This window comes from Quercus robur, chromosome 10, assembly GCF_932294415.1.
Source record: "Quercus robur chromosome 10, dhQueRobu3.1, whole genome shotgun sequence".
Classification (NCBI taxonomy): Eukaryota; Viridiplantae; Streptophyta; class Magnoliopsida; order Fagales; family Fagaceae; genus Quercus; species Quercus robur.
This window is the reverse complement of record NC_065543.1, coordinates 38087312-38102517: the sequence shown is the minus strand read 5'-3', so window position 1 is coordinate 38102517 and position 15206 is coordinate 38087312. Positions and strand designations below refer to the sequence as shown.

General features: G+C 34.1%; 1 protein-coding gene and 1 non-coding gene across 2 annotated transcripts; both read right to left on the bottom strand.

Moving 5' to 3' along the window:
• Positions 1 to 4967: 4967 nt before the first annotated feature.
• On the bottom strand, positions 4968 to 5039 carry TRNAT-CGU (transfer RNA threonine (anticodon CGU)). The gene has a single exon. It is a non-coding gene; the product is annotated as a tRNA-Thr (tRNA).
• Positions 5040 to 8256: 3217 nt separating this feature from the next.
• LOC126703655 (protein LONGIFOLIA 1) lies at positions 8257 to 14817 on the bottom strand. The gene is made up of 5 exons (XM_050402684.1): positions 13602 to 14817; positions 12903 to 12973; positions 10352 to 12478; positions 10101 to 10251; positions 8257 to 9306 (listed from the first exon to the last, which is right to left on the bottom strand). The coding sequence occupies exons 1-5, from the start codon at positions 13744 to 13746 to the stop codon at positions 8471 to 8473; spliced, it is 3330 nt and encodes a 1109-aa protein (XP_050258641.1). The 5' UTR covers positions 13747 to 14817; the 3' UTR covers positions 8257 to 8470.
• Positions 14818 to 15206: the final 389 nt, after the last annotated feature.

Here is a 15206-nt window from a genome sequence, read left to right as displayed (position 1 = left end):
TCACTGCAGAATTTAGAAAAGATGATTATTAGCAACAATATATTATAAAAATGGAAGGGATTCGTCTGTGAAAGATAATTTGTTATAGATATTGTACACAGATTAATTACTACATTATTATAGACTAATCTAATTATTGGCTTAATTGTCATACTATATGTATAGTACATCTGTACATATATAATTCTATTCTCTATGACACCTACCCAAAAAAAGAGAGAATAATTTCCACATTACATATTAAAAAACTAATTAACCATGTTAATTTAATTTAATTCATAGTAAAAAAAACTATATTGATGGGTTCCAATTCACTCCGGTAAAGTCTTAAAAATAACAAGCTCTACATTAATTTAATTTTAACATATACATATTAAAAAATAATCACCATAAAATGGACATCGTAGATTAAAATTTTAACTAATTTATAAAAATTAAAAAATTAAAAAAAAAAAACTATATTAGATTTAAGCCAAACAATCATGCTTGCTTAACTCGAGATTTCCAATTTTAACACTTTTGTGTCCTCATTTATGTAAAAAAAATAAAAATTAAAAAAAAAATCTTCAAATGAGATTATGTCCCATAGTTTTGGGCAAACTAGTTAGGTTTGGCATGACTTTTGGCAGCCCTATAAAAGTAGTGTTCTCTCTCTCTCTCATGCGCATGCAGCAATGCATGCCACATATATATTTGCAGGAAACCACGTGAGGAAACTAGGTTTTAGTATGGTTATACACTCTCCCTTTGAGTACCAATTAACATCATTACATTTACCCATATATATATATGAACAGCTTATTGACCATGCATGCATACTTTTTAACTCTAAATCCCACCCTAGAAGAAATGATTACAGAGTGCAGGCTACAGCTCATAAGTTTCAGTGTTATATATTATTATTCATAATAACGTTACCTTTTGCCATTTTTGAGTACCTTTATATATATATATATATATAAGAGCTAGCCCAAAGTTCAATTACCCATTATCTCAGCACTCCACAATAAGCCTGTAATGGAAGAGTCCACTCAAGAAGAAAAGCTTTAGAACCTGCAGTTCCTCTGAGAATGAAAAGGATGTAGCATAAACCAACAGGCAGAGAAAGACTGAATTTGAGACTTTACCTCTGTGCACTGTCTCTCAACAATGTGTAGCAAGATCCAAGAAACATTATAATACAGCCCAGCACTCCAGCAGTTGTTGCAGTTGGCCTGGCCCCCTTTTAAAAGTGATATCAAGCAAAATGGCTTTAAAAGCAGAAATTGTGGTCCAAGTAGTGAAAAGGAAAGAAAAATAAATTTATGGCTAGGGCTGGCAGGCATATGATAAGAAGGATTAGAATCCCATGCAATTCCTCTTAGGCATTCTATGGGGTGGGGTGCGATTACCCCACCACCCCCCCTCCCCCCCCCCCCCCCATTTTAGTCACAAGACTTTTTTTTTTTTAACTTTTTAATTTTTAATTTTTTTTTCAAAATTTTTTATTCAAATGTTGAGATTGAAAGTTTTTTATTTTTTATTTTTTATTTTTTTAAACTCTCAATCTCAGCCATTGAGAAAAATTTCGCATGCATATGATCTCAATCGTGATAAGGTGTACATGTGCAAGCAAAATATTAGTCCCATGCGGTGTTAAGAGTGTGGTGGGAATGGGAGACCTTATTTTTGTAATTCTAGCCAGTGTCGGTGTACTTTTACCCTTGCCAATAGATAATAAAAAAAATTTACATCTAAATATATTTGTAGGGAAATTTCTCAAACCTACTATGTAGTAATTGAAAAAACGATTCATGTGTACTTTTAGTCACATGACTTTTTTTAAGAAGTATGTAACTTGTTTAAATAATACATGTTGATTGTCATATGAATCACCATATAGGCAATAGGAGATTCATCTGAATTGGTTTGGAAGAAAACTTTGTCCATAAATAATCCTAGTTATAAATAATGTACCATATTGTAGTAGAGGGTATGATTTATTATTTTTGTAAGAATTACGTACAACATCCTTTTCACATTTATGTGGAGCATGGGATTCTATCTCATTTTGTGAGAGAAATATTAAGAGTGAGTGAGAGACTTTATTTCCGTAGTTCATTTCATGATTCAAACTAAATGTTACAAATTTAAAGGTGAATCAAGTAATGTCATTTAAAATTTTAAATGATGTGTCACTCTATATGCAATCAAATCCCAGAAATAAAATTTGAATCATAAAATGAAGAAGAAATTGTTTCATGAGAGAGATGTTGCATACTACAGTTACATGTAACACTACCTCACACTAACTTTGAGAGGGAAGGAGGCAATGACCCTTCATCGTTGTTGTTGTTGGTTTTTGTTTTTTCCTCCCCTCTTCTACCTATGTATATTCTTATAAAAATAAAACTTACATAAAAAATCAAATTAATGGCCAATTTAAAAAAATATATATATATTCTACATATAATCTCAAGGGGTTTGTTTTGTAGTTCCCAAAATTTCATGAAATCCATGAAGCCTTAGGTTCAAAACTTCTTATTATCAATATCCTGGGGTCATCCCAAGAAATTTTCTTTATAATTATCTAGTGTGTGTGGGATAAGGAAACTACACACATATGTATTATTATAGTATTATTGGATTTGAACCTATGATGATGTATGTCCACTTCATGTCCATGTTCATGATGGTTTTTATTTATCAAATCATGAGACCATTTTTTTTTTTTTTTTTTGGTGTGGGCAAAATTTTAAACCCAAATCTTCTATGACTTTAAAAGTTGAAACTAACTTGAATCCACTACTTATTATTCTTATGCTGTATTGAGCTTATTAAATTCACACACACACATACATGTATGTGTTCAAAATTTAGATGTTTATGTAATCCAAAGGGATTGGCCTAATAGTTTTTAAGGTCTCATGACTTTATGAGATTCATGAAATCCTAGATTCAAAACCTTTAACCAATGGTCCAAAGTGTGTGGGATAAGGGACTATAATTTCCACACACACACACAAAAACCATTTTATTTTGCATTTGGAGAATAGATGGGGATTTTTTTTTTTTTTTAATAAGAAACAATTGCAATTTTTGTGGTTAGAAGTTAGAAATCTTTATTGAATTTGTCATTTAAGAAAAAGAATATGTATTTTTATTGGTGTATTTTTATATTCTTATATATTATATTGAATTATATATGCTTAGGAATGTAAAATGACGTTTATTGTTTAAATTTCATAAATTTTAAAACAATTAGTATTGTGTGTGACTATGTAGTCTCTAATTTATTTAACAATAAAAATCTTGATCTAAAATATCTAAAGATATTAATTGCGATAAATATGATTTGAAAGATAGTTAACAATTTACAAAATGACTTGATGGAGAAATTGTTTTCAGTATTGTAAATATTTTGTTGGTTATATATTAGAAAATAACATGTGTTAAATCATGTTATAGACATGTTTTATATATAAATACCATATAAAAATAAAATATGTTATTTTTTAGATTTAAGACTTCTTGATATATTTAACTTGTCTTCCTTAAAAAAAAAAAAAAAAAAAAAAAAAAAAAAAAAAAAAAGGCTCTTCCATTGCATACCACTAGCTATTACTCTAAAACACTTAAGCTTAACCCTTTAAAATTTCAAATTATATTCAATCTATACAAGTTGTTTCAATTGGTATCAAATTATGAAAAAAAAAAAAAAAAAAAAAAGACTTGTAGCTTAATTGATACCTCATAGTATTTCCAACTATGACGTTTAGAATTTAACATCCCCTCTATCAGGAAAATAATTGCATTTCAATTGAAGCTATAGAAGTGCTTTCTAATTGAGAAATGTTTCATTCCTAGATGGTATATTGATTCTAATTGAGATCAAAATATTTCATTTCTCTAATCATTGAGACGTACTTACCATATTTTTAACTTTGAATCCTATTATAAAATTCATGGAAGCTATACAAGGTTTTATGAAGAAAAAAAAGAAAAAACAAAAAGTCCCACTCCCACGCAGGATTAAGAGCGTGGAAGAGGATTCTAGAATGGGCCGGCATGCTAATAGGTAGTCCTACCACAAAGTTTATGGCTATGGGCATTGGTGGTCCTGTACTACTACCCTGCTACTTCACAAAAGAGATCACATGTGATTCATATGATATCAGACTAAAGGGTGGTGATGTTTTTCAAGAAGTTTAGTAATTTTTGAAGTTCGAGTATTCAATTTAAGGTGACTTGTTGGGATTATATTTAATGGGGTTTGTCTTTATCTCTTATTTTTCGTACCTCAATAAAAATTAATTGACAAAAACTACGGAAAATCATATTGTCATAGTTTTAAAAATTGGACTGAATCGGCTAATACTAAATCCTCAACTGGTCTGATAAAAACAGTAAAAACCAATGGTTTAAATTGTAAAAATCGTTGATTTAATTGGTAAAAACTGGAAATCAAATCATTTTTTGATTTTTTTTGCCCGTTTTGGTTTTTAAAATCATGCATTTTATCGAATTTTTGTTGGGTGGAGGTGGTTTGGGTAGAGATTCAAACACTACTAGGGTTTGTAGTTGAACCAATAAATATATAACTTTTATTCTATTTTAATTATGGTATTGACTCTTTTTTGGGTGGAGGTGGTTTGGGTAGAGATTCAAACACTACTAGGGTTTGTAGTTGAACCAATAAATATATAAATTTTTATTCTATTTTAATTATGGTAATGGCTTGAAGTGAAGGCAGGTACTAAAGTAGTCATTATGAAAGAGTAACTGAAACAATATGAAAGAGTTCAACAACAATTTAGGCCCAAGAGCCCAAAAAATAAAGCGGCTCCAGTTAAATGTAAATCTTTTCAGAAATAGGCTTGAAACGTAAATGGGCCACATTGGAGCCCAGTTAGGTTCGAGTCAATTTGGCGCCGAAGCCTTATTAGGAATTAGAACAGAAAGTGAAAATAAAGTTCGAAATAAAAATGAGCCCCCGACGAGGATCGAACTCGTGACCTTTCGCTTACGAAGCGAACGCACTACCACTATGCTACGGAGGCTTCGATTGTCATAACTGACAATAAGCCGTAAATATATTAAAACACTACACTCTTCCTTTACTTTTTCTCACCCATGACCCAGGGGAACTATTCCCTGCTGAAGTCAATTTCGAAAAGTCAAAAATTCAATGCAAACGTTGGAACTTGGAAATCTCATTATTATTAAAAAAAAAAAATTTCAGTTAATTCCAAATCAAGTATTTCACGATGAGTAACGTTTTAATTACAAATTATTTTATAATATTTTTATAAATTATTAATATGGTAAATTCTTATTAGTTCTAATATGAGTTCACCACTAACATCATATTTATGTTTATCAATGATTATTTGAAAATTACTAAAGTCACATCAGTAGTTTGTAAAAATGTTATAAAATAGTTTGTGTATGTAACATTACTTTTTCCTGATTTGTAGTCTTAAAACTCTTAACGTTAATTTTGCCCATAAAATGCATTGTAATTTTTTCTTTTTCTTTTGACATTATTATGGCATTGCAATATTTTGAAGATGTATGACATGTTTCCAATTTTGGATAAGTATTTAAAACTTTTCCAATTAGCTATGTAGATACAAATGTTGATATAATGGTGTGACATATGTACAATGACAAGGCTGAAAGATGCAATTCAAATATGTTAATAAATAATAATGCTACAAGCACAAATTAATTTACAACATTTTTACAAACTGCTGATGTGGCTTTAGTAATTTTCAAATGATCATTGATAAACATAAATGTAATGTTAGTAGTGGACTCATATTAAAACTAATAAAAATTTGCCACATTAATAATTTGTAAAATGATTTGTAGTTGTAGCATTACTCAAGAAGATAATGACAATTATCAAATTTTGAATAGTGCGTGGAATTGAGGACAAGTGTCATCAAAGTGCAAGGAAAAGATGTCTTGTGAAGAGAAAGAACTGTCAATAACTACTACTATCCATCGATAACTGTCAGAGACTCAAGTATAAATAGAGAACTACTTGGATGTTTGGTTTGAGCATCACTTATAACTCAATTTCCATAACTCATATCTCTAACTCTACTTTTTCACTCACTTTAGAAAATATTTGTTTGGTTTCATATCTTGGATGCACATCTCATGTCTAAAACTTGAATAATGCATAAAGTAGTGGGGCCCACTTAAAGAAGAGAAGTTATCTAGAAATGGGAAAAAAAAAGAGAGTAAAGAGCTAACTTCCAACGATCACACACTGGTTTGATTTGACATTTGATTTGACAATACACTGACGTGAACCTTATTATGACTGAATTATTTACAATAGTGTCATTGAAACAACACTTAACTCAATATTTGGAAACATCCAAAGTTTGTATTTAATTCCCGTAACCCAAACTCAAAATTTTGAGTTTTGAGTTATGGAAACTCAACTCAAGAATAAATTCAAACAATTTGATTTTCAGTAAGGCTCATGTTTTTTGAGTTTTGGAGGATGAAAATTGAGTTATATAACTCAGATTTCATCAATCCAAATGCCCTTCATTTCCCAAAATAAGTTTTTTTTTTTTTTTTTTTTTTTTAGAATAAGGACACTCAAACCTCATGACAAACTAGAAACTACTCAATATAGATAATTAGACCGGTTGCTTTTGAGAATTAGTGGTATGTTGCTTTAGATTGCTCTCTTGATGGTTTGGTGCTTTTTTGTTCTTTTAAGTGTATTTATCTATATTACAGAAGTTTAGCAAGTTTCTAGTTGTTAACTCATAAATCTTTAAAGTCCTTAGTTCAATTACCATTTATTGTTTTTCATTGATACAGCCTGGTAGCATCATACTTTGATAACTCTTTGAATTCTTAACTTTCCATACACTTGTAGTTTGATAAATCTTTTAAATTGTAACTCATTGCTCTCCATCGATTGTTGTCACTTAGCATTTTTCTCGATAATCAATGTAGAATGTCTAACAACATTAGCATCGATAGATAAAAAGTTCTCTTTATTGAGGCATTGCTGAATCCCATCCTTTTGAATATGAAGTCATCATAAAACTAAGATCTTAAGAATGGTCACAAGACTTGGGAAAGTTTATCAATACATAACCGTAGCATCAATACAGAAAAATTTGAAGGAAAAAAAAAATCATCTCAAACATGATCAATTCTGGATGAGTTGTGGTGTGTTTGGGGAACTAATGTGAAGAGACATGGCAGTAGAGTAGTCTATTGGTAAGAACTTTCTTGCAGCTTAGGGGAAGAGAATCGCACTCAGAAGCTTAACTTGCTGGTTAAGTGTTGTGGAAAATTGGCTATTGATACTGAAATACCTCTGCACTGGAAAATGACTTAAGTACTGGATTATTGGTTTGTCATGGAGATGGTGAGAGGAATTTTGCTCTTCAAGGCCACACCCCTGCTGTTCATTTACAAGTTTGGACTAGTCGTCAAGAAAACCATTGATTTTGAGCTTTTGAGCATCAGGTTTTGGAGAGTCTGACCTGTTTACAACAATGTTAGAGAAAGGCAGGCAAAGCTAATTCTGAGGGGAATGAAGAGAAAACCTGCAGAAACTTGCTTGGCTGTTAGTGTTTCTCTTTGCTGCCTATCTTGATGGGAAAAACTATTTTTCAAGTAAATATTTAGCAGAAGCTATTGCAAGACGGCCTGAATTTAAGGCATCTTATTTATTGTGGCATAGATGTTATGGAACTGTTTATGGGGAAATCTTTCATGATCAAGTATTAACGCTTCTTAAAAATGAAAGAAACCATAATGGGATACGATGGGAGTCCCAGAGTCACTATGTTGCAGAATTTGACATCTCAGTATTGCATTTTTCACATGGAAGTTATGCTGGCTTTGGATATCACATCCACAAGACTTGGACTTGGATAGTTGATTTTCAGTTTAGAAATCTATTTCTTCCCTTCTCTTCCTTTTCTTTTATAGATTTATTGCTTCAATGGACATTTAATCTTATAACAGAATTGTAAGATTGCTTATCAGGTGTATCAGTAGACTACTTGCTCAGCAAATCCTTGTTCAGCTACATGATGTGCTGTAGTTGAATCAAATTTAAGTAAAACCATCCTTTTTATCATTCACTAGCTCCTACAGTTTATAAGCCTTACCCTTTGATTCCTGCTGTTTCAATGAGTTGGGGGGAACTTGTAATGATTATCATATGTAAGATTATAGGAGAAACGTAAAGAACTTCTATGTAAAATTGAAAGCAAAGCAGCGTGAAAGTGTGCAGGTAAAAAGGGTCACATATATTGACACTTAAGAATATGTATGTTGTACAACTTTGAGAGATTACTTCCTTTACAGCCCAGCAGAGAACTGCAGTACTTACCCATATATTATTATGCTTTGACACAAAAAATATAAATCACAGTTAATAATATAAAAAGAAAAGAGAAAAGAAAAAGAAGAAGTGGAAAGGAAGAAGAATTAGAAGACACTACTTTGCAAACAGCAGCCTACGCCTACCTGACTTTGCTCGCAAACTACCTGCCTCACCAATCACAATGTCATCAACTAAGTCCTTAAAAATTAACCGCTCAACATCTAATACTACCCCTGAGGTCTCACTCCAGAAATCTGTCCAACTCCCTGACTGATGCATCACATCCTCCCATAAGATACTTTTCAAATCATCCTCTTCGTTGTACAAGCTGCCCACCGACTTCTTGGTTTGAAACTCCTCTATCTCAATGCACAATTCTTTCAAGAGCTTCTGTGCACTAAGGGTCCTCCTTGCCAGTCTGTCAGGCTTCGACCACGACTCAGAGCACTTGCCAACTAAAGCTAACTTTTCAACAAGAATCTCATTAACAGCATCAAAAATGAGTTTTCGGTGAAATTTCTCCTGCTCTGGCTTTGAATTGGCAGCCTTTACATGACCTCTATCTTCTTTTGAGGGCAAACTGCTTGCCTTGGTTTGCTCCAAAACAAAGAATAACTCAGGGTTGATAGGGTAGCCCGATGGGTGGAGCTGAAATGTAGTTAAGTCAGAGCCAAGGTCTCTGAGTAGGAGGCCTGAAGCTAATAAAATTTCAGATATGTATCTGTGGTCTGGATTTGTATTCTCACAGAGTGATGCTATGTAATCTGTTCTGGCTTCATCATGATTGGAGTTCAGTTGCCTAAGCTTCTGAACTAAATGTTCAATGTTCTGTAATTTCTTGCGATTGATCTCCGAGGAAAGACCAGATCCCATGCTGTTAGATAAGAAGTTACCTGTAGGGTTCCATTGATCTTCACTTTGACTGTCATTAGAATCTTGAGCACCATCACCTGCAGCATGAATGAATATTAAAATGAGATTTGGTAGATGAAAGAAGCCTTTCTATCTTTTAATTAAATATAAGCAACAATGACATTAAGAGAACTATTATTTATCTTTTGTTTATATGATCTCTACTTCCTACTACAACTTTTGTGTACCTGCTCTTTTCAATCTTTTCCATTGTCATTTTTCTTTATTCTTTTCCAATATATTTTTCCTCTCAAACTAAAAAAGTAAGAAAATAATGTGCCACAAAAATATACATGCAAATGTCACTCCCACACATGCCTGCATTTCATCCTGTAACTTTTTTAGGATTTCCCATTATTGTCTACCTGAATGCCATATAAACTTTACCCATGACTAACTTGCCCTAATCTATAACAAATATTTTCATACATGCTATGCAAACATAACCTCGGGTCTGTCTGCCAGTGCCAGAATACATAATTTGTTAGCAAACAGGAACTCATCAGACCAAAATTTAGTATCAAACTGCATGATAGGGAATCTTCTGAATTTTTCATTGGACTTGAAGTGAATCATGCAAAACTATGTTCCTAGCTGTTCTTTGTTTCTTTGAATAGGACCACCAAAAACCATAACTGATTTTTCAAATTTCAAAACAACCCCTTAGATAGACGAATTATTAGTTTAAAGGAAAAGAAAAGAGAAGCATGAGTCCTAAGATTCCATCACAGTCAGCAAGTGGGATTTAGTCATTAGATTGCCCGGTGCCCAATTTTTAATCAATTTAGTTGTGCCATATCCAAGTGAAATTTTTGGGTGACAGAAACTTCACCTTTAAGGGCATTTGGTATCTGCTTCACAGGAGATGGTGCATCATCTCTATATACTGAGGCATCAAGAACAGAGACAGGACTTGGATGTTCTGGGGCAGCAGTAGCAAGTTCTGCCAACAACCCATCTTCATCCATCCTTGGAGTTGATTTCTGAAATAAGCAAAACATGACATCATTCATCTGAAGAAAAACAATTTACATGTAAATTATTAAAATACTTTAAATGGAAGAGAAGATCAAAAGCACCAACTTTCTGCATTGAGCCAGAAGCCAAGAACTTGACAGCCTTCATGGATGGACTCTGGGTGCCATCGATCTCGATAGATTCTGCAGTACTGGTGACTTCAATGTCTATCTTTGAATCCAAGACAATATTACTGTCCGATTGCACAGACATGTCATCTCCTTGGCAACTCAAACTTCTTGATTCGTTACTTATCTCACTCAACTGGTCATCACTTAGCTGCGAGTTAGAAGATTTTGGTCTGGTTTTTCCACCTGGGGAGCCTGAATCTTTCACATGCCGGTTGGACTGCCTTCTGGGTTTGTTTGAATCAGATGGATGAGTAGGTGGACGAGATCGCTTCTCCAACTCAAGCTTCTTCTGTTGCAGTCTTGGGCTCCCAGAACCAGAGCTCTTTACTGAACTTGTGGTGTTTTCTTTTGGTAATTGTGGAGACCTTGACGAAGACTGTGTTGATTTCATATTCCTGCCACTAACTTTTTTGTCAGTGGAACTAACATCAGAGTTCCGGCGACCGTTTTTAGGAGACTGATCTTTAGTTGTCTGGCTGTTAATTGAAGCCTTTTTTGCCTCTGTAGATCCACCACTCTGGATCTTATGCAGACCCGAAATCCGATCAATTGGAATAGCTGATGAGTCAGGTATACCAGATCCTTCAACAAGTTTAGCTGGTTTTATGATCACAATAGGGGACTCAAAAGACCTTGAAGAGTTAGATCCCCTACTAGGAGAAGTAATAACATGGTTGCTCTGCAAGTTTCGTTGGCTTAGTGATCTAGAATTTTGATTGGAACTCGTGCATATTGGTTCACAGTCTCTTTGAATTCCAAAGTTCGAACCTTGTTCTTCTTTTCCGGTTTCTAACAGCCCCTTTGCTTGCATTGCTTCCAGGATCTGTTTAAGAGCTCTGAGATCCTTTCCAGATTGTTGAAATTCAAGATCATTCAACCTCTTCTCAATCTCATTATAAACAGAACTGAAGGAGTTTGATGCCCTTGGTGGAATTTTGGCAGGCCTGAAAGCTGGTTTCTGAGAACCTCGATTTCCATGGAGCTGCTTCCATGGAGCTGGTTCAATTGGAGGCCTTGAACTTGGAATGGGTTTCATGACAAAATCAGAATTCCTCCAGCGTGGGGATGTAGGGTCTTTTGATGAGTTTCTGGGGGACTTTGGCATTCTGATTGCCCTATTAAGTTCATTTGTTTTTGATGATTTGGAGAAGGGATCACTAGTACCTTCAACTGAACATGTTTTGATCACACCCAACTGATTATCACCAGCCAATGCAGAGTCTGGCAAGGTTTCTAAGCCCATCAACTTTGCTACAACACTAGTAGGCCGCTTCTGAGTTCCAGTTCCTGATGATTGCTGTGGATTATGGGCTTCATCATTTGAGTTGCCACCATTCTGGAAGTTTTTGGAGAGGCGATTTGGTTTTGAATCAGAGTTGGAACCCCTGAATGAACCTTCCCTGCTGTCAAGTGAAAGTCTAGGCAGCTCTTTAAGCTTTATGGTCGATTTGAGGTTTTCTCGTGATTCAAAGGATAAACGATTTATCTCTCTCCCATCATAAGAAAACCTGGGAGCATCCCTTGAAACTGAAGACCATGACCCATATTTTGCTTCATGTGATGATATTGGAACTTCTTTAGCTTCATTGTGGTACCAAGGTTCTTCTTGAAGTTTAGCAAGTACTTGAAGAGACTCCTTGAGATCAACAGGTGCATTTTGCTTCATGTTAACCCCAACTCCACGAGATCCATCCACAGATTTGGACAGCTGTAAAGGCCTTGGAGAGTTTCTATGCTTTACAGCACGACCAACTGCTTCCTCTCTGGTTGTAGTTTTAATTGATAGCCCTTTGGATTCCCTATACATAGAATCCTTGACAACATCACGAAGATTGAGGGGCTGCTGCCCTAAATGTGGAGAGTTACTTGGTTGGTTAATTTCTGGGTCCCTTGAGGGAGTTTCAGGAAAAATGATTTGATCAAAGGAAGAAGTTTCTAGTTGAGCTGTTTTGTTACAGTCCAGAGAGGATAAGTTGGATGAACAAGAGGATGAGAAGGAGACTCTTGAGGATTCTGTGGAAATTCTTTGTCTCTCATTCATATTCTTGTTTAAATTCATTTCCTGCAATCACAAATCGTATTGCATGTTAACACAACAAATCATAGCACCATGCAGAACTGATGAATGCTAGATAAATATTAAAGACTAGCAAATCTATTTGTTTAGTTCTTTAAAAAAAAAAAAAACACATGCAAATAATTCAGAGCCAGAAACAATTTTTCTGTTTAGAATAGATCAGTGAGAAGAAGAAAAAGTGTGACACAAGCAGCCAAAGCACGGCAGTTAGGACAAGATGTTAACTAATTCTAAGAAATATTAACATGTAAAAGATCCACTTTCCTGAGTTAAGGAATACAAAATAATAGAAAAGAAAATATAGACTTGAGTCCTGAACTCCAACAATAGAACTTCTAAACTAAAAATTGTTCAATTACAGGTTGAATCATGAAGTGGAATAAAAGATAAAGAAGAAAAAACCACTTACGGTTGCTGCCTGTCGATGGTATACATTATTAGACTCTCTTTCCAGGCTTCCACTGTTGAAGTGGGAATTACCTATAAAAGACACAGAAGCATTAACTTTTTGAGTTTCCAGAAAACCATAAAAGATATGCTCAGTAGGATAAAATACAAGGAAAATTGGTTTTAACACACATGATCAGGAACCTAAAACTACAGGAACATGCCGTTCTTTAGATTTGGTCTACATAAGTTTGTTTATAAATTATAATATTAACTTTCATAAGCTTCATGAGATAAACATTTGTGAGATATCAATTTGCATTCATTTGTATACAGCTAATAACAGATGAAATCAGGACTATTAACTAGACCATTAGCCAATGACCACGTTTTAAAAATCCTTGAATACTACATGTCTACATAAATCCATCATGTATGATGTGTGATTAGGCACACACACACATACACACAAAGAGCAGAAATCAATGACAAGTAACATGACATTTTAATTAGATTAAAACGAGGGAAAACAAATGAAGACTTAATTGTTCAGATGCTACACATGAATCAAATAAAACAACAGAGACATAGAGCAGCTCCATATATACTGATGCAATCAGTGTAAAGTCATATTTTACCAAAAGCTAAGAGATTCAACAATACCCACATATGAAATAACAAACAGTAGTAATTATTAAGCAATATCAAGTTAGAGGAATACCTGGAGGAAGCCTCTTGTGGCTAATGCGCCTACCAGTGAGGGCATTGGGACGATCAAAGAGTTGAAGTATCCCAGTCATGCATCCTATTTGCTTCTGCAAGTCTTGATTGTCATCTGCTAAAGAATGCAAGAGTTTTGCAGCCATCTCCACCTCCTCTCCTCAACTATTAACACAGTTAAAATACACTTACTTCTTAGACCTCCATCGTTCTTTCTCCAAATGAGAGAATTGCATCAATTTTAGTCTCCTTCATGTAATTTGAATCTAAAACTCTTCAAACATGTTGCAACCAGTGCTTGCAGTTCACAATTTATCAGATATCTAACAAAATCTCTGGTGACCCAGTTTAGAATCAGGGATTTTGGACACCTCAAAGACCCAAGTTTTACAAGATCTAAACCTTATCTTCCTTCTTCTTTCCTCCTTCACAATGTGCAGAAAACAAAGGAGAATTTAACTTGTTTTCAACCCTTAGTGACCATAGGAGAACAAGGCACTTTCCTCATTCATGAAATTCCAATGGCAGCATTCCAAAAAGGGAAATTACCAAACGTATCAAATTACTTCTTCTTGCTTATCAACAATGCCACATAAAATCTCTCTTAGAACCCACTTTACTCCAGCTAACAACAGCTCAAAAAACAAAGTTTGGCTTCAAATGAATACCCACCACACATTTGTCCTTTTGCAATCAAAAAAGTCCAAGCCCAGAAAAACTTCCTAATACATCAGTAAATACAATACACCTTCTGGGTTTTCTCCAAAATCTCAAATTGTTGACAAAAAACACATTGAAAGCCAGTATTGTCAAAAAAGAAAACAAAAAAAACCTTATTGATCTTTGCAGAACAAAGCAGACAATGCCTTGTGTGGTAACCAGAAAAGTGCCAAAAGAACCTAACAGTCAACACCCATTACAATATTCACACAATACTCAGAGTTATCAGCAATAGAATGAGCAACATTACCTTGGAACTGTCTAAAAAACAAAAACAAAAACAACAAGTAATAGGAATGCAAACTGTAAAGGAATCTTTGCAGATCCAAGAAGGGATTTTTTCCACAGAGGAACAAGTGGAAAGACAGCCAGAAAAGAGAGGAAGGTTTGTTGTTTATCATGAAAATGTGTAAATCCAATCTGGTATGAGTTTCTAAACCATTAGCAATTTTTTTTATTTTCAGAGAGAGAATGTGTTTGTGTTTGTGTTTGTGTGTGTGTGGTGTGGTGGGACATATCCTTCCAGGCTCCATCTCATACATCCACGTGGGTTGAGTATGTGAGTGGGTCTAGAGCTGTCTGCATGTGCATGTGAATTTGTCAGGAGAGAGAGAGAGAAATGTGAGTGGATTTATGTAATGGAAAATTGGATAGAGGAAAATAAAATCATATCTCTCTCTCTCTCTCTCACGAGTGTACAGAAATTCTTTTTTACTAATCTGGCCATTTTCTCGGATTTGTAATTCAGGTAATTTCAAAGAGAAATTCTTTGAAGGCTCTAAAATGTATGATTTTAAAAATCAAAAAGGTCAAATAATTGAATTTTTAATTTTTACAAGCTAAACTACTAATTTTGGCCTTTTATTGAATTAGTTTAAGATTCGGC

Coding starts and splice junctions, on each gene's coding strand:
- LOC126703655 (XM_050402684.1), bottom strand. CDS start 13,746: ATGGCTGCAAAACTCTTGCATTCTTTAGCAGATGACAATCAAGACTTG. Junction 12,974..13,601: donor CCACAAGAGGCTTCCTCCAG/GTATTCCTCTAA, acceptor TGTCTTTTATAG/GTAATTCCCACTTCAACAGT. Junction 12,479..12,902: donor ACCATCGACAGGCAGCAACC/GTAAGTGGTTTT, acceptor TTGTGATTGCAG/GAAATGAATTTAAACAAGAA.